The sequence below is a fragment of the Rhinatrema bivittatum genome, chromosome 18 (genome assembly GCF_901001135.1).
Source record: "Rhinatrema bivittatum chromosome 18, aRhiBiv1.1, whole genome shotgun sequence".
Classification (NCBI taxonomy): domain Eukaryota; kingdom Metazoa; phylum Chordata; class Amphibia; order Gymnophiona; family Rhinatrematidae; genus Rhinatrema; species Rhinatrema bivittatum.
Window position 1 is genome coordinate 3,457,691 of NC_042632.1, and position 22,816 is coordinate 3,480,506.

Consider the following 22,816-nt stretch of genomic DNA (forward strand, 5'->3'; position numbering starts at 1 on the left):
CATCATGATCCTTTGTCTTTGAATTTCTTTTCTATGTAAGATTTCACCTTCCTGCACTTTGTCAAATTCTTCAATTACTTAAAAGTTTCTATCAAGTCCCTCAATCCCTTCTTTACTCCAGCAAGTACATTTAGAGCACATTCAGTCTTCCTCTGTAGGGTTGGTGTTGCAGGTCCTTTATCATTGGAATAGCCCTTCTCTGAACCAGCTCCATCCTTTGGATGTCCTTATAATGATATGGCCTACAGAACCAAACATAATACTCAAGATGGGGGCCTTACAACTGACCTATACAGAAGCAATATTATCTCCTTTTTCCTGCTACTACTACCTCTACTTATGCATCTGAACATACTGTTAGTTTTTCCAGTTGAGGTCACTTGAAATGATTACTTCCCAGTATACCTGCATTTCCAGTTCATGTCCTAATCGATATGCAGATAATGGATTCTTACATTCCAAATAAATTTTACATTTTTTGCATTAAAGCTCATTTTTAAAACACTTGACCATTCCTTCAGTTTTTTTCAAGTCCCCTATCACTTTTCTACCCCTCCTGACATGTCTAAGCAGTTACAGATTTTATCATCTGCAAACCAGCATATTTTCCCCTCCTCAGCAATATCACTAATAAATCTACATACACATGAGCACCAAGATGGTGAGCAATTTGCTTAAGGTTCCAATGTGTAGTAGACAGGGGTCTAATCATTGGGCTGCCATGTCAGCCTGACATAGAACAGTCCCCAAAGTAACACTTTGGATAATTTCTTGCAGTCATTAAATTCTCCTAAAACAAAACCAATTTAATAAGGAAGCGTGTGCATCACAGCCAATTTGATATTAAAGTGTATCAAGCTATTTAAATAGAGTGGACACTGAAAAAAAACACAATTACACCATTTCGACTAGTATTTAATATTTTTTTTTAAATATTTTTGAAAAAATATATATTTTTTTTTACAATATTTTCAACTTAAAACACTATTCACACTTAACATGAATGGCAGCTTAACCTATCCAAACATGACATTTAAGAAGCCAAAACTGTTTTAGCTTTATTAAAAGAAAATAAAGCATTGTGCTGTAGACGCTTGTGTACGGCTGATTTAAAGCACCATTCAGTTCACCCAAAGGGTAGAGGGCAAGCTTCATGCCCATATTTACATAGGCACTACTATGAATGGTGTTACATGGAGGGCACTGGAATTCATCTTATATGATCTGGAGATAGTTTTCTACTCTAAATTTAAGTCTGATGCAGGCTTCTCTTTGGGACATGGGATTCTCTCAAGCTCCATCTTGGTAACAGACTGTAGGAGCAGACTCGCTTCATATTGTAACTTGTAATTTCTACATTTATTTTTATCAGCGTGGCAGTCAAATTCTAGAACATTCTTTAGATCTTTAAAAAGTACTGTAATTCCTGGCCTGATTATTAACACTTGTGAAGAAAAACATTTTCTTTTAGCGGGGGTAGGGAAAGAAATAGAGAACACAAAATAAATGATTCTTAATACTGATACCTAAACAGATTTTAGATCATCATCTTCATATGATCTAATTACTACACTTTCTTGTTTTTTTCATTAAATGGGTACAAATTGATAGCTGTTGATACTAATTAAAAATTATTTTCAATCAAGTTCTGAAATGTGTTAAAAAGCATTTGCCTATTTTAAATTTGAGTAAGGCTTGAATGCTCATGTCTTTATTTGGTGGTTTTTGCCTGTCTGCTCAGAATCAAGCCAATTTTTTAGAAAATGTTTAAAAACATATTTTGTTTTTGTAACTTAATAACAGTCCCAGCACTTTATTAAGCATGCAAGACTAACAAAACTTTGGCAATGCAGAAGTGTAACACAGTGACAAGAGGAGAGCTTTTACAATGAATCTTCTAATACTGGCTTCACAGTGTGGAAATTGTGCTACATCCACCAAGAGGACCCAGTCTACTGATCTGCTCAGTACTTCACCCCAGGAACAAACTCCTTTGCGTTTGGATTCAGGTTACTTTTGACCTAGAAAAGCAAAGTACATAATGTTACAAACTGTTCTGTGATGTATGGCAGTTATACAGGCCAGCACTTTGCTTAATTTAAGGTCCTGAGTTGAGAAAAGCCATAGGTGCTTGCTTGCTGCATGGACTGGGAGAAATAAAATGAGCCTTCAGGCAGGAAGCACCTTATTTAATACCAGCAGTTACTAAAAGGTCCTGTCTATAAAACTGAGTGCAGTCTTGTATTATATGTGCCACCACACCAGTGCCTGCATGCATAAACTTCAGCAGAGATAAAAGCCTTAAAAAGAGACCTATTATTAAACTCCAAAGAGCTTTTATTTAATTGACTTTTATACCAGCAACTACCAACAAGTTGCCTTGCTTAGGAGGCACAGCTTGCTGGCATTACCGGCTATTCTCAAACCTAGTCTTCAACAAGCCTAACTTTCAATCTTCACATGCACAGTACCATGGTTCTTAAAGAAATTACATGCAAACATCTAATGAATATTCATTATGAAGATCCTGAAAAATAGAGCTGGTTAGGTTCTTGCGAGATAGGATACACTGAAAGCATCAGAAATAGCAAGCCAGCACAAAAGGAGAAAAAAATGTTCAGTCCCTTCACAGTATTTTCATCAGAGCCACTAAGCAGATGCTACTATTTAACACTTCTAAAGCACCACTCACAAAGGCACCACTGTACAAAAACAGAAGAGCTTCTGCTCAGTAGAGCTTACAATATAATCAAGACAAACATACAGAACAAAAGAGACTTTGGAAATTTCATTTACTAAGAAAATGGTTAAAATTTAATGAAGCTGTAAGCAGGAAGCAGAGGTTAAGATTTAAAAGTAGCCTCAAAAAGGTGGGGTTTTAGATGGTATGATACCAGCTCAGGAAGTCCATTTAAACATATGGTCAGCCAGATAGAAAGCACAGAGTCAGGAATTGGCAATAGAGGAGAAGGGCACAGATAGGATTGACTTATCTGATGAGTGGAGTGCATGAGGGGGGTATAGAGAGAGATAAGAGAGGACAGATAGTGAGGAACTGCAGAGTAAAGGCTCTTGTAGGTGAATAAGAGGAACTTGAACTGTGGTAGGAATGAATAAGGAGCCAATGTAGTACTTGAGAAGAGGGGTTATATGGATGCAGAAACACTGGCAAAAGATTAGTCCTGTAGCTGAATTTAGATGGATTGCAGTGGAGAGATATGGCTTACTGGGAGACCTGTAAGAATCAGATTGCAAAAATGTAAACGGGAGGTGATGAAAGAGTGGATAAGGATTCAGGTAGTGACTTCAGAAAGGAAAGGACAGATTTTTGTGATGTTATAGAAAAAGAAATGGCACATTTTAGCAGTTTTCGATATGCGTAGAGAAGGAGAGAGAGGAGTCGAAGATGACACCAAGGTACAGGCTGAGGGGACTGGGAGGATTACAGTGTTAGCCACAGAAAAAGAGAAGAGAAGAAGAAGGGAAGTGGGCTTGGGGGGAAAGCTAAAGAGCTCTGTGTCGGCCATGTTGAATTTAAGGTGGCAGTGGGCCATCCAGGCAGCAATATCAGACAACCTGGCTGAGATATTGGACTGAATTCCTGACGAAATTTCTAGTGTAGAGAGGTAAATCTAGGAATCATCAGCATAAGGATGGTACTGAAAGCCATGAGGAAATCAGAGCACCAAGAGAATTAGTATACAGAGAGAGAAGGCGGCCCAGGACAGAAACTGGGGAGGCACACCAGATGATAGTGGGATGGCAGTAGAGGAGGATCCGCCAGAGGAAACACTAAAAGTGCAATGGGAGCGATAAGAAGAGAACTAACAAGAAAATCTCAAAATTCAAGTGAGGATAGAGTATCAAGGAGTAGGTAATGATCAACAATGTTAAAAACAGCAGATAGGTCAAGGAGGATAAGGATTGAATAAAGGTCTTTGGTTTCACCCATAAATAAGTCATTGGAGACTTTGGCAAGGGCTGTTTTTGTGGCATGTAGAGGGTGAAAACCAGATTAGAGAGGATCAAAAATGGCTTGAGATGAAAGAAAGACAAGACAGTAGCAGTGAATAGCATGTTCAAAGTTTAGAAGCAAAATGGGAGGAGAGAGATGGTATGATAGCTGTCAAGTCAGGTAGATCCAGTGAGGGTATTTTGAGGAGTAGTGTGATAACAGCATGTTTGAAGGCAGCAGAAACAGTAGCAGTAGAAAGTGATAGATTGAGGGTGTGACAGATGGAAGGGATGAATGCAGTAGAAACAGAACTGAGGAACTCAGTAGGAATGAGGTCAGAGGAACAAGTAGTGAGTTTGGAGGAGGAGGAGAGAAAACGGGCAGTTACCTCCACTGTTACTTAGAAAAGGAGGAGATAGGTGGAGGTTAGGGAAAGGATATAAGAATGAACTGGAGGGAGAGGGTAGAAGTGACCTGGTTGAGAACTCAACTAATTTTGTGAATCTTGTCATGGAAGTAGTCAGGCAGTGTGTGAAGTTGGGGAGGGAGATGAAGGAAGTTTGAAGAAGGAATTACATGTGGCAAAGAGATGGTGAGGGTTGTATGCAAGTTTATCAGATGAACATAATGACTTTGAAATGTATGAAGTCAGTATGGGCATGGTATTTTAGCTGGAGACGTTCTGTAGAGCGGGTGCAGAAACATAGGAAGTAAAAACTAGTGGTGAGCCAAGGCTGGGGTTAGATACGCCTTACAGGAAGGGTAAAGAGAAGAATAAAAGTATCTAAAGCAGAGGAAAGTATAGTGTTGTAAGAAGAAACTGTGGAGGAAAGGAGAGATTAAACAGTAGTGGAGAGGATTCAGGGTCAACAGATTGGAGATTCCTGAAAGTGTTGGTGGTGACTGGATAAGGCTATGTGGGAGGGTGATTTAACCTAGTAACATAGTAAATGACATCAAGTTTCATATGGTGGTAATTGTCATTCTGTGCAGGTTATCCCAATGTTTCTGTTAAAGCTAGTAACTTTCCCTCCATGCAGGTTACTCCTAAGCCTTATGTTAAGAGTAGTAATATTAATCAAAACCAAGTAACTGTCAAACCCATAACAAAATTACTGCTAGCAACATTTTTACAGGGTGAACAGCCTTCTTGGTAATTCAGACAATGCTGTTTGGATATGCTTTGCTTTTGGACTTGACCGCAGAAGCAGTAACTCCCTGCACTTTACCCCTAATGTCTGTGTATCAGTAGCCTGGACCAGAAAAGTCAGGGCCCAGCATTGGCTGTCATCTGAATCCAATACCCCGCCGAAGTAGAGAGCGATGTTGCAGTTGTGTCAAAATTATGTAAGCTAATTCATTAAGGGCAGTAATCCCCATGTCTTCTGTTAAGGGTAATAGCTGCTGCTCCGTGCAGGTTAGCCCCATGCCTTTTCATTCTACCTTCAGCCTTTTGGGATCCATAGTATTTATCCCATGCCTTTTTTAATTAGTTTACTGTTTTCGTCGTTATCACCTCTTCCAGTAGGAAATTCCAGGCATCCACCATCCTCTCCATGAAAAAGTATTTCCTGATGGTGATTCAGAGTCTTCACCCCTGGAGTTTCATATCATGAACCCTAGTTCTACTGTTTGATTTAGTGTAAAATTTATCAGATGATAGTCAGAGAGAACAGAGATGAACAGAGAAGAACAGAGATGGAGAAGTTTAAGAAACAGTAGCTGGAGAAAAGGACTAGGTCAAGGCAGAGGCCATGCTTGTGAGTAGTGACAGTAGGACAGAGGTGAAGATCAAATGAGGAAGTTAAGGAAAAGAGTTTTGAGGCATTAGATTCAGAGAGGTCATCAACATGGAGGTTAAAGTCGCCATGAGTAAGGAAAGAGGAAGATGGGTCAAGGAAGAAGGAAAGCCCAGAATCAAAGACGGTAAGAAAGGAGGAGGGGGATTTATCAGGGGGTTGATAAATTATATCTACCCGGAGAGGCAGTAGGGTGACTAGGCAGATGAGTGGGTCTCAAAGGGGGGGGGGGGGAAAGAGTGGGATTGAGGTGGAAAGGACTGAAATCTACTAGAGGGGGAGAACAGCAGTCCAACACTGCCTACTGTGCAAGGTGTATGGGAGAAAAGATAACCTCTATGACAGGAGAACAACAGCTGAAGAAGAGTCCTCAGGGGAAAGCCAATCAAGGCATGGAGATGAAAAGTATGAGAGATAAAGAGGTCATGAATATAGGCAAACTTATTGGAAATAGAGTGGGCATTCCACAGAGAGCACACAAAAGGAAGAGAAGAGGGAGGGAGGAGTAGGGATAAGATTGGAAGGATAATGGTATGAAACACAGATGGGATGAAAGTTGCCTTAGAGGACCAGGATTAGGATAGATAGCTCCGGCAAAAAAGTAGAAGGAGCAGGAGAATATGTAAAAGAGAGGCAGAGATGCAAGGACAGTGACAAGGACAAGATGCTGTCAGAGGAATGGCTGATGAGAGGAAGAAAACTTTGCTCAAGAGCAGTGGACAGTGCGATGATGGAATGGCAGGTGAGGTAAAAAATGTATCGAATAGGGAAGGTGAACTTGGTGTTAAGTAGTAGTTCGCAGCAGGGAATTAGAGTGGGGAGGATTAACATCAGAAAGATAACGGAGCCATAGAAAACAGAAGTCTGCAACTTCTCCAGTATCTGGCCAGCTGCTTGAAGAACGCAGGGTGGAAGCATCTCAGGCCTGAGGTGGGTTATGACTTCTACAGTTGACCATTGAAGCAGCTGGGAGAAGTATGTAGATGGGCTGCAACCTCCCCAGTACATGGTCAACTGCTCAAGGAGTGTGGGATGGGAGCAGCTCAGGCCTGAGGTGGATTGTGGTGGCTTCCAGAGTTGACCACTGAGGCAGCTGGGAGAAGTATGTAGATGGGCACTGCTTCACTTTTTTGAAGGAGTTAATAAACATGTGGATAAAGGTGAACCGGTAGATATAGTATATTTGGATTTTCAGAAGGCGTTTGACAAAGTTCCTCATGAGAGGCTTCTAGGAAAAGTAAAAAGTCATGGGATAGGTGGCGATGTCCTTTCGTGGATTGCAAACTGGCTAAAAGACAGAAAACAGAGAGTAGGATTAAGTGGGCAATTTTCTCAGTGGAAGGGAGTGGACAGTGGAGTGCCTCAGGGATCTGTATTGGGACCCTTACTGTTCAATATATTTATAAATGATCTGGAAAGAAATACGACGAGTGAGATAATCAAATTTGCAGATGACACAAAATTGTTCAGAGTAGTTAAATCACAAGCAGATTGTGATAAATTGCAGGAAGACCTTGTGAGACTGGAAAATTGGGCATCCAAATGGCAGATGAAATTTAATGTGGATAAGTGCAAGGTAATGCATATAGGGAAAAATAACCCATGCTATAATTACACAATGTTGGGTTCCATATTAGGTGCTACAACCCAAGAAAGAGATCTAGGTGTCATAGTGGATAACACATTGAAATCGTCGGTGCAGTGTGCTGCGGCAGTCAAAAAAGCAAACAGAATGTTGGGAATTATTAGGAAAGGAATGGTGAATAAAACAGAAAATGTCATAATGCCTCTGTTTCGCTCCATGGTGAGACCGCACCTTGAATACTGTGTACAATTCTGGTCGCCGTATCTCAAAAAAGATATAATTGCGATGGAGAAGGTACAGAGAAGGGCTACCAAAATGATAAGGGGAATGGAACAACTCCCCTATGAGGAAAGACTAAAGAGGTTAGGACTTTTCAGCTTGGAGAAGAGACGACTGAGGGGGGATATGATAGAGGTGTTTAAAATCATGAGAGGTCTAGAATGGGTAGATGTGAATCGGTTATTTACTCTTTCGGATAGTAGAAAGACTAGGGGGCAGTCCATGAAGTTAGCATGGGGCACATTTAAAACTAATCTGAGAAAGTTCTTTTTTACTCAACGCACAATTAAACTCTGGAATTTGTTGCCAGAGAATGTGGTTAGTGCAGTTAGTATAGCTGTGTTTAAAAAAGGATTGGATAAGTTCTTGGAGGAGAAGTCCATTACCTGCTATTAAGTTCACTTAGAGAATAGCCACTGCCATTAGTAATGGTTACATGGAATAGACTTAGTTTTTGGGTACTTGCCAGGTTCTTATGGCCTGGATTGGCCACTGTTGGAAACAGTATGGCATTTTCTTATGTTCTAATTTTAGCTCGTTATCTTTAGGGGAATTTCCAGCCAAACAAGTTTTCAGCTGAAATTTCTCTTAAAGCTAGTCGGTCAAAGTCTGAACGACTAGATAATCAGCTAAGCCACAAGGTCACATCTTGAATGCCTCTTTTTAACTGATTAAATGTAGCTATCTTGTGAATTTAGGTGGTTAAATTTAACTGGTCAATAGAATAAAACACAAGGTTTAACCGGCTAACACCCAAAGCTAGCTGATGATAAACTTGGGATTCAATTCTGGGCAACCATCACCAAAAAGGAATGGTAGGGGTAATGCAATAAAACCACTAAGCTTGTGCAGGGGAAACAAGGGCTTCTACATGCTGAAAAGACTGTCCAAACTGGGGGTGTTTACATTATAATAAATGCCCTTCAGGAAAGATTTAATTACATTTTATAGAGATTCTAAAGGGATCTCACAAGTGATCTTTTTATCCTAGGAATGACTGTGATGGAATTAATGTTCTAGGAAGATCCGGGGGGGGGGGCAGGGGCAAAGACCCTGCTATAGGCAAAGTTGAATTCTCAGAGCTGAATTAAAAGCAATACTGGAGAGAAACAACAAGTCCGAATCAAGCCTGGAGAAACTGTAGGCTAAAAGCAGGGGCTCTGGGGTTAGAATTCCTGAAGAGATGAAGTCACTAGGTAGAAAACGTACTGTTTCAGAGAGAAGAAAGGTAGGAAGGACACATAGCAAGGAGAGAATGGCATAAGTCAGGAGGAAACGTGAGTGGAAGACTAATTACTGAGGTGGAAAAGCAGCTGGTTAGATTTTTGAATATTTTTTTTAATTGTTGCAGAAAGACTACCAAGAGGGAAAGGTAGCTGGTTACATTTATGAATGTTTGTTTTCTTTTTCTGCTATATTCAGAGATTGTGATCACTAAGTGAAGAGAGCCTGCTTTAGCATTTGAGTCTTCTTTTCATGTGGTTGAGGAACTTTGGCCACACAAGGAGAATGGAAAAAGGCATTGCAGGATGGGTTGGGACAGTGGTTCTGTTGCGTGGAATAGTCTGTGAAAGTCCAGGAACATCAACACTAACAAATTGGGACAATTTTCTAAGGCTCAAGAGAAGCAAATGTCACCACTGTCCAGAGAACAGATGTATTATTCCAAGAGCAATGAAAGCAAAATGGGCTTACCTGTAATAGGCATTCACAATTCTCCAGTTAACAAGTGGGTTACATGATCACACTTGGTGCTGAACAGACAGAAAATAGCAGAGTTTTCTGGAAAGGCCAAAGTCTTTCATTGCTCATGTGCAGTAGTTGACCTGCTGCAGCAGCATGCAACTCCTTTCAGTTCTATTATATAACTTTGGGTAAGAGAACTCCTGTGTAATTGGTGAATTGCTGTTTTCAGAGAATACATCTTACAAAGACAACTTTGCTTTCTCTGAAGACAAGTAGCTTCACCTTAATCACACAAGAGGGAACTCCCTAGCTTTGGGCTGTCTTCTTTATAAAAAAAAAAAAAAAAAGCAGGAGACCAACAGCTGGGCAACATATATGTTGCCCAGCTGTTGAAAGAGAGAATAGTGAACTATCTACAGTCGGGAGAATTGCTGGACCAGAGGCAGCATGGATTCACCATTGGAAGATCCTGTCAGACAAATCTGATTGACTTTTTTGACTGGGTAACCAAGGAATTGGATCGAGGAAGAGCACTCGATGTCATCTACTTGGATTTCAGCAAAGCTTTTGACACTGTCCCGCACAGGAGACTGGTGAATAAAATGAGAAGCTTAGGAGTGAGTGCCGAGGTGGTGGCCTGGATTGCAAACTGGTTGACGGACAGAAGACAATGTGTGATGGTAAATGGAACTCTCTCTGAAGAGAGAGCGGTTTTAAGCGGTGTACCGCAGGGATCGGTGTTGGGACCGGTCCTTTTCAATATCTTTGTGAGCGACATTGCGGTAGGGATAGAAGGTAAGGTATGTCTTTTTGCGGATGACACTAAGATCTGCAACAGAGTGGACACACCAGAAGGAGTGGAGAGAATGAGACAGGATTTAAGGAAGATGGAAGAGTGGTCGAAGATATGGCAGCTGACATTCAATGCCAAGAAGTGCAAAGTCATGCATATGGGGAGTGGAAATCCGAATGAACTGTATTCGATGGGGGAAGAAAGGCTGATGTGCACAGAGCAGGAGAGAGACCTTGGGGTGATGGTGTCTAATGATCTGAAGTCGGCGAAACAATGTGACAAGGCGATAGCTAAAGCCAGAAGAATGCTGGGCTGCATAGAGTGAGGAATATCGAGTAAGAAAAGGGAAGTGATTATCCCCTTGTACAGGTCCTTGGTGAGACCTCACCTGGAGTATTGTGTTCAGTTCTGGAGACCGTATCTCCGAAGAGACAGAGACAAGATGGAGGCGGTCCAGAGAAGGGTGACCAAAAAGGTGGAAGGTCTTCATCAAATGACTTATGAGGAGAGATTGAAGAATCTAAATATGTACACCCTGGAGGAAAGGAGGAGCAGAGGTGATATGATACAGACTTTCAGATACTTGAAAGCTCTCTGCTTCAACGGCAGGGGAGAAGAAGAAAAAAGGATTCGCACTCAGAAAGCGGGGAGTAGCTGGCTTGTTACGGCGGTTACTACCCCAAACCAAATAAGCCTGATACTTCACTTTCAATGCATATCCTGCTTCAACGGCAGGGGAGAAGAAAAACTGATACTTCACGCATATCCAGCATAGCTCTCTGCTTCAACGGCAGGGGAGAAGAAAAACTGATACTACACGCATATCCAGCATAGCTCCCTGCTTCAACAGCAGGGGAGAAGAAAAACAACCAATAAGGGCTGAATAACACAGTCTGGGTAAAACAAATAAGCATGGGTGTAGCTTGCTTATTGCGGCGGTTACTTCCCCTACTACCCGTAACTAATCAAGCTTGATATTTCACTTGGTTGCAGCTCCATCACTGCTCTCTACATTAATGGTGGGGGTGGAAGGGAAATAGAACCAAAGAGCTAAGAGAAACAGATAAGTATGAGAAAAAAAAATGTGTGAAGCTTGCTGGGCAGACTGGATGGGCCGTTTGGTCTTCTTCTGCCGTCATTTCTATGTTTCTATGTTGGGAAAAACCCTGTTTTCTATTTTTTTAATTTGCATTTTAAAATATTGATAAGTATAACAAAGAAAGAAAAAAATATAACAGGGAATTAAATCATAGGAATAGGAAAAAAAGAAAGCAATAAACCATACTTCATACTTAGTCCACAATATAGGAAGTATCTAATAAAGAAAACCTGAGAGCTAAGTATTAACTCTGGAAAAAAACAATAATTGAGAGGTTAGGCTGCCCCACTATATATGGCAGATAAAGACCAAAATGGCCCATCTTATCTGCCCAGTAACCTTCACCTATTTTGAGTAGATGCGTATATGAATACCCATATGCAACCCAAACTAACTCCCCTATGATTTTTACCTGATCTTTCAACCATTTTCACATATTCATCCCAAATATGCACAAACGTTTACACTGCTGTCCTCTAGTAAGCCTTCTTGAAGCCCAATGCTGTTTAGAGTTGTAATCACCACATCCTTCTTGGAAGTACAATATTACTATTGTTTTGGGCTGAAACTACCATTCCATACAGGTTACCCTAGTGCTTCCTTAATATCATCTTGTCACTATGGATCCCTTGAGGTTGATACTCAAAAGTTTTTTTTTTTAGAGTTAGCTGGAAAAAAGCCAAGATTTGAATATTTCCCTCACCTAGGGGAGAAATTTTGTGCATACAAGTCATTGTACATACTAAATTTCTCCAGATAAATAGAGTGCTAGGGCATGGATACATTTTACCAGTGAGTTCACATAAAGGTAAATTTAAAAGCCTGGCATGTGCCAAAACCGGGAGATATGTGAATTTGTCGGGTCAGCATGCACTGAGAGGATTTTAAAAGGCACCCACACAGTACTTGCCACTACGTGCAAAAATTAAAAGTCCCTAAAAAGGGGCGTGGCGTGGCGTGGCATGGTCTGGTCGGGGAATGAGTGTTCCTGGATTGTACCTTGAAAATTGCATGTAAATTTTGCATGTAAAATTGCATGTAAATCTTGCTAATCTACCATAAGCAATCTCTACCCCCTCGCATACTAGATCCTTACCCTCCTCCTGCCACAGAAGTAACTGAGTACCTCAGAGAAGGTGGTGGTCACTTCGGTTCCGTTTCACTCTTGTACGTTATTTATATTATATGTTAGCAGTTTGTATTTAACATCCTGGGTCCCAGTTCGATGTAACCCCTGTTCTATGTAATGTTTTTCCAATTAAGTTGTTTTGCTGTAAACCGATGTGATATGTATTGTTACATGAATGTCAGTATAAAAAAGTTCAAATAAATAAATAAAATACTTATGTGCACAAGCACACGCCTGAGTCCCCTACCATATAACTTTATTTCTGCTATGGATGGCATGTAAGTAGTAAAACAAAAAGAGATAAGCAGATCAATAGGGTTTTAAAAAGTAGGGGCTATTAAACTAGGGGGGGGGTTTAGAAGTCCTATCTCTCACCTGGGCAAACTTGGAACGAACTGGGAAAACTGGAAATGATGTTGGCGAACGTGTCTACTAAAATACCCCTACTTGGTTGGTAGAAGCAGCATTTGGTGCGTAAGTGCGCGTCCACTTAAAATTGTGTGCAAGGTCAAGTCTATTTTATAACATACATGTATATATGCAAGTATGTTATAAAATGGCTGCGTCTCTGGGTGAAAGTTAACGAATATGCGCACCTTTTTAAAAGTTACCGTCATATTGAGCACTGTCTAGCTAAAGTTATGCATCTATGTCTGTTCAGATAAACATCTGCCCTAAAGTAATTTGGGTATATTCAACAGCAGACTTATGCATGCAAGTGCTCCTGATTATCTGGGTAAAGTTACATGCATACCTTTATCCTGATAACTTATCTACTTGAGCTCTTTGTAAATCAACCTCTGTGTTTATCACTTAAAAATAGCAAGATGTGCATACTTTGATTTTAAGTTTGGCTATTTTTAGGTCATTCATATATGATTTGTTTATTGTTTGCTTATTGTTTAATTTATCACTAAATTTTATATTTGTTGGTTATTGCTATGAGCATATTCCTGATATAGTAACTAATTAAGCTGGAATAAATAAATACCATACATCTGTTAATTGGTATCTAAAATGTTTATATGTTAAACATTTGCAGGATGATAAAACACAAATCAGAGCAAGTTTTCAATACCTAAAAGGTATTGATGCACAAGAATCACACCTTTTCCAAGGAAAAGAAAGCTGTAAATTATGGGTCATAATATGAAGCTCCAAGGGTAGTCTCAGGAATATCACCAAAAAATATTTCTTCACAGAGGGGTAGATTTTCAGAGCCCTGCTCGCCTAAATCCGCCCAAAACCGGGCGGATTTAGGCGAGCAGGGCCCTGCGCGCCGGGAAGCCTATTTTACATAGGCCTCCCGGCGCGCGCAGAGCCCCGGGACTCGCGTAAGTCCCGGGGTTCTCGGAGGGGGGCGTGTCGGGGGGCGGGCCCGGTCGTCGCGGCGTTCCGGGGGCGTGTCGGCAGCGTTTTGGGGGCGTGGCTACGGCCCGGGGGCGTGGCCGCGCCCCTCCGTACCCGCCCCCAGGTCGCGGCCCGGCACGCAGCAGGCCCGCTGGCGCGCGGGGATTTACGTCTCCCTCCGGGAGGCGTAAATCCCCCGACAAAGGTAAGGGGGGGGTGTAGACAGGGCCGGGCGGGTGGGTTAGGTAGGGGAAGGGAGGGGAAGGTGAGGGGAGGGCAAAGGAAAGTTCCCTCCAAGGCCGCTCCGATTTCGGAGCGGCCTTGGAGGGAACAGGGGGAGGCAGCGCGGCTCGGCGCGCGCAGGCTATACAAAATCGATAGCCTTGCGCGCGCCGATCCAGGATTTTAGTGGATACGCGCGGCTCCGCGCGTATCTACTAAAATCCAGCGTACTTTTGCTTGAGTCTGATGCGCAAGCAAAAGTAGGCTGATCGCGCTTCTTTTAAAATCTACCCCAGAAAGCGTGATGGATGCATGGAATGCCTTCCTGGAAAAAATAGTGAAGACAACACTGGTAATGGAATTTCAAAGGGCTTGGGATAAACACAGAAGATCCCTAGTGGTTGAAGAATGGAAATGAAGATGAGCTACCTGCACTGAGTGGCAGTTACTGCTTTTTACAGAAGGCATGGGGTAGACTGGATGGACCACTTGGGTCTTAATCTGCTGTCATTTACTATGTTACTATGCAACTTTATATCAAGTGAGAAAAATCAAAATAGACAGCAATGCTAGATAAAGAGACTCGTATAATAAGGTGCATCTTTATATACTTAACTTTATATTCCATCTATTCATTAGTCTCATATTATTTCATGTGACCATTAAAGTGCAACTGTGCAAAAAATTCATACTACAGAAAACTGATAGCAATTCTTTGTAAGAATAAAGTACTTCACAACTGTTTTGCAGCACAGAACAAAAGCCATAATCATCTGAAACATATTTGCGATATGGTCCAATGCAGTCTGCGTTTCAAACTGGTGTGTCTCAGGGACCTGCTCTCTCACATTTTTCTGTATCTTGAGCAACAGATCAAAAACTGTGCAGAAAATCTCAGGCATACTGCTGGGAATTCAAAACAGTCCATGTTAAAAAAAAATTCCCAATAGCACAAGTTTCAGCAATAATTACCAACCCCTAAATGGGTCACACACATGTTTATCCTATGTTTTATGATTCAGTTACCCTTTTTGTTTTCATCACTTCCTCCTGTCACAAATACCTTGCAGGACTCTGGGAGGGCGTTCCAGGCATCCATAATTTTATTTTTAAAAACATTTATATTCCACCTATTACGGATAACATTGCTAGGCAGAACACAATGGTTAAAAATGACAAAATACAATGTAAAACAATAAAACAAAACAGGAACAGGAAAAATTAGCATTACAAAAAGGCAGCTTGAAAAAGTAGCAACTTCATCTGTTTTCAAACAACCTCTATCACTCAAAGATAATCTGGCAGAGAATTCCAGAGCATGGGGCCAATGACAAAAAGGCTCTATTACAGTTTCTTTCAGGCGTGCTCTCTTAAGAACATAACATAACATAAGAAATTGCAGAGCTGGGTCAGACAAAGGGTCCATCAAGCCCAGCATCCTGTTTCCAACAGAAGCCAAACCAGGCCAATTACCCAAACATTAAGAAGATACCATACTTCTGATGCAATTAATAGCAGTGGCTATTTCCTAAGTAAACTTGATTAATAGCAGTTAATGGACTTCTCCTCCAAGAACTTATCCAAACCTCTTTTGAACCCAGCTACACTAACTGCACTAACCACGTCCAGAGCTTTATTGTGCATTGAGTGAAAAAGAATTTTCTCCGATTAGTCTTAAATTTGCTACTTGCTAACTTCATGGAGTGCCCCCTAGTCCTATTATTCGAAAGTGTAAATAAACGATTCACATCTACTCGTTCAAGACCTCTCATGATCTTAAAGGCCTCTATCATATCCCCCCTCAGCCGTCCCTTCTCCAAGCTGAACAGCCCTAATCTCTTCAGCCTTTCCTCATAGGGGAGCTGTTCCATTCCCCTTATCATTTTGGTCACCTTTCTCTGTACCTTCTCCATCGCATCTATATCTTTTTGAGATGTAGCGACCAGAATTGTACACAGAATTCAAGGTGCGGTCTCACCATGGAGTGATATAGAGGCATTATGTCATTTTCCGTTTAATTAACCATTCCCTTCCTAATAATTCCTAACATTGTTTGCTTTTTTGACCTGCTGCAGCACACTGAGCTGACAATTTTAAAGTATTATCCACTATGATGCCTAGATCTTTTTCCTAGGTGGTAGCTCCTAATATGGAACCTAACATCGTGTAACTACAGCAAGGGTTATTTTTCCCTATATGCAACACCTTGCACTTGTCCACATTAAATTTTATCTGCCATTTGGATGCCCAATCTTCCAGTCTTGCAAGGTCCTCCTGTAATGTATCACAGTGTGCTTGTGATTTAACTACTCTGAATAATTTTGTATCATCCGCAAATTTGATAACCTCACTTGCTGTATTCCTTTCCAGATCATTTATATATTGAAAAGCACCGGTCCAAGTACAGATCCCTGAGGCACTCCACTGTTTACCCTTTTCCACTGAGAAAATTGACCATTTAATCCTACTCTGTTTATTTAAAATCTTTTCTATACCGTCGTTCAGCTATATACCATCACAACAGTTTACAGAAAGGCACATAAATTAATGTTAGTATATCTATAGGGTAATACGTTCTAAACAAGTGTCATTAAGGTCCGGTTACATAATTTCAAAATAAATACTATTTGATGAATGTGATAAATCTTGTCCTTTTATACATGTATCAGTTTTATTTACAAGTATAATTCTTATGAACTGTATATTTTCTCTTATGTTAGCAGTGAGATAAAATAATAAAATCCGCACATAGAGGTAGATCTTCAAACATACGCGCGCGCGAACAAAAGTACAACCAGATTTTATAAGATACGCGCGTATCTTATAAAATCTGGGATCGGCGCACGCAAGGCTGCGCAAAATCGGCAGCCTGTGCGCGCCGAGCCGCGCAGCCTGCCTCCGTTCCCTCCAAGGCCGCTCCGAAACCGGAGCAGCCTCGGAGGGACCTTTCCTTCCGCATCCCCCCACCTTCCCCTCCCTTCCCCTATCTACCCCACCCCCCAGCCCTACCTAAATCCCCCCCCATACCTTTGTTGGGCAAGTTACGCCTGCTTGAAGCAGGCGTAACTTGCGCGTGCCGCCCCGGTATCCCCCTGCACAGGCCGCAGTGCCGGGGGACTCGGGGACTGCCCTCCCGGCCTGCCCACAACCCGTCGCCACGCCCCCTTCCCCGCCCCTTTATGAAGCCCCGGGACTTACGCGCGTCCTGGGGCTTTGTGTGCGCCGGTGGCCTATGCAAATTAGGTGCGCCGGCGCACAAGTGCCCTGCGCGCGTAAAATCCGGGAGGATTTACGCACGCAGGGATTTTAAAATCTACCCCATATTGAGATAAGTGCTATGTGCTGATGTTCTACTGCCTGCTTCATTTTACTTTCTATTCTCCCTTCTCTTTGTAAAATGCTTGTTTTTAAAAAGCCAGGATTTTAAACTTTTTAAAAAGGTTTGAGGTCTCTTTGTAATCTAATCTCTAGTGGCAGGTGTTCCATAGTATAGGTCCTGCTAAGGATAATGCCCGTTCTCTTGGGTCAGTCTTGCTGTTCTGACGGAAGGGACGGTTAGGAGTGCTTTGTTAGCTGATCTCGGGTTTCTGTGTTGGACATGTACACGTAGTGCTGTGTTCAGTCAATCTGCTTTTTTGTCATGTATTAATTTATGTATTGTGCATAGTGTTTTTGAACTGTATTCTGTGCTCTATGGGTAACCAGTGTAATTCTGCTAGAGTTTCAGTAATGTGATTCCTTTTTCTTTTGCCAGTCAGTATTCTTGCTGCAGTGTTTTTTAATATTTGGAGTGGTCTTAACGTTGTGTATGGTAATCCTAATAACAGGGTTGTTGCAGTAATCAGTGCTTGCAAATATTAGTGCTTGTAGCACTGTTTCGGAAGTTTGAAGGTGTTAGTAAGAGTTTTAGTTTCCTGAGAACCATGAGCTTTGCATAACCTTCCTTTACTTTTTAGTGATATGTGTTGTTTAAGGCTGATTTCCGTGTCTATTATCACTCCGAGGTTCTGTACCTTTCTCTGCTAATTCTACTTTCTGGTTGTTTTTAAGCATTATTGGAGATTGAATGACCTCAATATTTTTTGTTCTAAATGTAGAAATTCAGTTTTTTCGATGTTAATAAGTTCCATTTGGTTTAATAGCGGTTTGATAATATCTAGGTACATGTTGGCTAGGTTTACGTTTTTTCAATTGTGTCGTCAATGGGTTGGATTAGTTGAATGTCATCAGCATATATGTTAATATGATTCCCAGGCCTGCCAGTAGGTGGCATAAAGGCAGCAGGTATATGTTAAAGAGTGTTGCGGACAAAGCTGATCCTTGTGGTACTCCTGTTTGAAGATTTATTTTCTCTGACATTACATCTTTGATCTGTACTTGAAAAACTGTTGCATAGATATGATCTGAACCAGTTGATTGTTTTGCTGTTTAGTCCTATTTCTTCTAGTCTTTTTAACAGTATATCATGATTTACTGTGTCAAAAAGCTGATGGACAGGTCTAGCATCACTAGAACGTAATGTTTTCCACTATCAAATCCTCTCAGAATAGGCATTACAGCAATGTCTCTGTGCTGTAATGCTTACGGAAGCCATGCTGCGATGGATACAGTATATTATTGTTGTGCAACTGTTCAGCCAGTTTTTGTACAGTTTTTTCTATTAATTTTGCAATTAATGGTAGATTTGAAACTGGTCTGTCGTTGTTCAGGATAAGGGGGTCATTATTTTTTTCTTTATAATTGGTTTGATAATTGCCCCTTTGAATATATCCGGCACTGCTCCTTCCTCTAAGGATAGGTTTATGATCTTTGCTAATATTGGGGAAAATACGTTGGCTAATTTTTTTTATGTCCATAATTGGTAGTGTGTTAATTACACGTGGAGCCGGATTTAATTTTTTTAGCATGAATTCAACTTCCAGGTCCAATATATTGTTAAACATAGACCATTGTGTAACATCTCTTTTTTTTGCATTTTAATTTCTTGCTTAGTTGTGTTTGGGATTTTGGTTATTAAGTTTGCAATTTTGTCACTGAAGAACTTTGCTATTTTGTTACACCTAATTCTCTGTAAGTTTTGGGGAGATTTAGATTGTTGCTGGTGAGATTTTTTAACTATGGTGAATAAAGTTCTTGGGTTATTTGCAAATTTTTCTATTTTAGAGCTGAAGTATTGTTTCTTTGTGTCAAGAATCATGTGTTTGTAGTATGTTAATGTTTTCTGAATTTAGTTAGGTTTTTTGGTTGTTTTATATTTTCTCCATTCTTTTTCTTTTTTCCTAAGATTTCTCTTGACCTTCTTTATTTTTCGTTATGCCAGGGATTCATTTGGCTTTGGTTCTTTGATGTGTATAAATTTTATGGGGTTATTTCATCTGCTAGTTGTTGGTTGTTTCCATCCATGCTGTTGTTGCGGAACAGCAAACTTTATAATCAAATTCTGTTAGTTTTTCTTCTAATTTGTCTTTTAGTGTTTCTATGTTATAAGGTGGACAATACTTAACTTCTATAGGTTCTTTTGCTTGTGGTATAAGATATTTAATAGTAGATTGTATAAGGAAGTGATCTGACCATAGAATTTGTGTGTAATCTGTTTTAATATGTTCTAAGCAGCTGTGGTTGATAAAATTTAGGTCAAGGGAGTGTCCTGCTTTGTGCGTGGGTTTGTCAGTAATTAGAATGAATCCTAGTGCTGTCATTATAAACTATTAGTGTCCTTGAAGGTATTGATAAAGGGTAGACGTCCATGTGTTTTCCTGTCCTTTAACCAGTTTGTAATCCACGAAAGGACATCACCTCCTATCAAATGACTTTTTAGTTTTCTTAGAAGCCTCTCATGAGGGACTTTGTCAAACGTCTTCTGAAAATCCAAATACAATACATCTAACCGGTTCACTTTTATCCACATGTTTATTACCCCTTCAAAAAAATGAAGCAGAATTTGTTAGGCAAGGCTTCCCTTGGGTAAATCCATGTTGACTGTGTTCCATATGATTCTGAACTTGAGAATAGTTTCCACTATTTTCCCAGCACTAAATTCAGGCTCACTGGTCCTATAGTTACCCGGATCGTACCTGGAGCCTTTTTTAAATATTGGGGTTACATTGGTCAGCCTCCAGTCTTCAGGTACAATGGATGATTTTAATGATAGGTTAAAAATTTTAACTAATAGATCAGAAATTTCATTTTTATTTCCTTCAGTACCCTAGGGTGCATACCATCTGGTCCAGGTGATTTGCTACTCTTTAGTCTGTCAATCTGGCCTACTACATCTTCCAGGTTCACAGTGATTTCGTTCAGTTCATCTGACTCATCGCCCCTGAAGAACCATCTCCGGAACTCATATCTCCCCAACATCCTCATTAGTAAACACGGAAGTAAAGAATTCATTTAGTCTTTCTGCAATGGCCTTATCTTCCCTAAGAGCCCCTTTAACACCTTGGTCATCTAATGGTCCACCGACTCCCTTACAGGTTTCTTGCTTCGGATATATTTTAAAAACGTTTTTATTGTGAGTTTTTGCTTCTATGGCCAACTTCATTTCAAATTCTCTCTTCGTCTGTCTTATCAATATTTGACACTTAATTTGACAATGCTTATGTTTTATCCTACCTATTGTTATCTATCGTTTACTTGAATTGTTTCTCCAGTTATACCCTTGTTAAATGTAAACCGATCCGATATGGTTATTTACTATGAAGGTCGGTATAAAAAACTGTTAAATAAAAAAATAAATAAAAATCCTATTTTCTTCAGATGGATCCTTCTTCCAATTTTTGAAGGATTTTTTTTGGCTAAAATAGCCTCTTTCACCTCACCTTTTAACCATGACGGTAATCGTTTTGCTTCCTTCCGCCCTTCTTAATGTGTGGAATACATATGGACTGTGCCTCTAGGACTGTATCTTTAAACAATGTCCATGCCTGTTGAACCCTTTAACCTTTGCAGCTGCACCTTTCATTTTTTTTTTCTATTTTCCTCATTTTATCAAAGTTTCCCTTTTGAAAGTTTAGTGTTAGAGCTGCAGATTTACTTATTGTCCCCCTTCCAGTTATTAGTTTAAATTTGATCATGTTATGATCACTGTTGCCAAGTGGCCCCACCAACGTTACCCTCTCTCACCAAATCCTACATTCCACTAAGAATTAACCGAAGGTAATTCTAAAAGCAACTTCCCTTGTGATTGTAGGGCACGAGTTGGTTGACAAAGATTGAGAAGAGATGAGAGGTAATTCAGGCCTTCCTGTTTTATGATTTTAAAAATCACTAGTAGTTTAAATTCAATTCGCTGCTGAACAGGAAGGCAATGAAGTTCTTTTCAAGTTGGAGTAAAATGATCCCCAAGGGCACCCACCTACAATAAGGTATGCTGCAGAGTTCTGTAGGATCTGAAGAGCACAAATAGAAGAATTTGAGACCGCGATATATATAGAATTGCAGTATCTGTTACTGTGAGCATAAACGCTTGCACTACAACTTGAAAATCTGATTGGTTCAATATAAATTTCAAAATGGTGCAGCCTGCAAAGCTTATAATAGCCAGATCTTAATACCTCAGAGATATGAGATTTAAATGTAAGGTGGGAATCAAACAGGAAGCCCAAATTATGAGTCACATCCTTAAACTGTAGTGTCCAGAAAACAAAAAAAGAGCTAAGATTATTCAGTGATGTAAAATTGGGATTCTGTGAGCCTCTCTACTCACTCTGCTGTTCTGCCTCAAAGACCATCTGATGCCTGTCCTGCTACTTGCCTGTGCTTTCGAAACCCAGTGGCCCCAGGACATCAGTTGCTGCGCCATTCCACCCTCGGCAGCTGACCTGCCCTCTGATGTCACTCTAGGGCGCCGAGGGGCCATAAGCATGATGCCGGGCCTATGGGTGCTATGCGCTGAAGGGAGTGCAACTAAGGGGCTTGCCCTTAGTACGCCCCTTTGTGTCGCACCCAAAATTGATAATTAAACAACATGATGTCTATTATTTTTACAGCTCCGGAATACTACCCTGCATCTACAAGGAAAATACCAGAACGATAAGAGGACTATCTGTATAAAACGTAATGTAAGGAATCTTTTGAACAGAACTTTAATTAACATTCCTCATAATAATATGGCTTCCATTGTCAATTGTTTAATGCTCTCCCTGCTGCTCATTAATCTTTGACAAAAAAGACAGTCATAATATCTGATCTCCTAGATCAGATCAAACCAAGCATTGTTGCTATAACAGAAACACGGTCCTGGTAAATCAAATTGGAACTTCAGAATATGTTACCTTCTCTACACCGCGATCGCAGCATAAAGGGGGAGGGCTAATGCTCATTGCGAGAAAGAAAGATTTAAATATGAAATTAACTCCAATAAATATCCCCCAACCTTATGAAATTGCTCTTTTTTTCTTCAAAAGACTTACAAGTGTGTTATTATACTGTCCACCAGGCTTACTAGAACATAACATCTCCCTATAATAGAGTTATTTGCTAATGAATTAAATTAGATAAACCAGCAATTATATTAGGTGACTTCAACCTTCACATAGACATTACCCCAGATAGACTGCATGTAACACTCTCATTGACTCATTATCTGCATTAGGATTTGAATTAAGCACAACTGGTCCTACCCATAAAGCAGGGCATACTCTTGATTTAATCTTTATTAATTTTATGTTAGATTCCGACCCCATAATAAATGCACTAAAGTACCATGGTCAGATCATTTTTTAATCCAAGCTAACCTGGCACTAAAAAAGGACTTAGTAACAAAACCTGATTCCCTAGACTCTTTTACACTATGATCTCCAATCAAGATTAATGAACTAGAAAAGAAATTGAACAAAATATAACTAATCTCCAACTGCTAGGACAGCGAGAATGCCACTAACTCCTAGTTACGGTTTGCCGATAATTATAGCAGATAAA

General features: G+C 40.4%; 1 protein-coding gene across 3 annotated transcripts in view; it reads right to left on the reverse strand.

Annotated features, from left to right (window-relative positions):
* Nucleotides 1-899: 899 nt before the first annotated feature.
* The window catches only part of PAIP2 (poly(A) binding protein interacting protein 2), a 443,063-nt gene continuing 421,146 nt past the window's right edge, over nt 900-22,816 (reverse strand). For all 3 annotated transcript variants that reach the window (XR_003853456.1, XM_029583907.1, XM_029583906.1), the window contains one exon: nt 900-2,021. Coding sequence is in view for 2 of the 3 variants with exons in the window: in XM_029583907.1 (XP_029439767.1) it covers nt 1,965-2,021 (57 nt within the window). In the remaining variant the exon portion in view is untranslated. The remainder of the gene's footprint in view (nt 2,022-22,816) is intronic.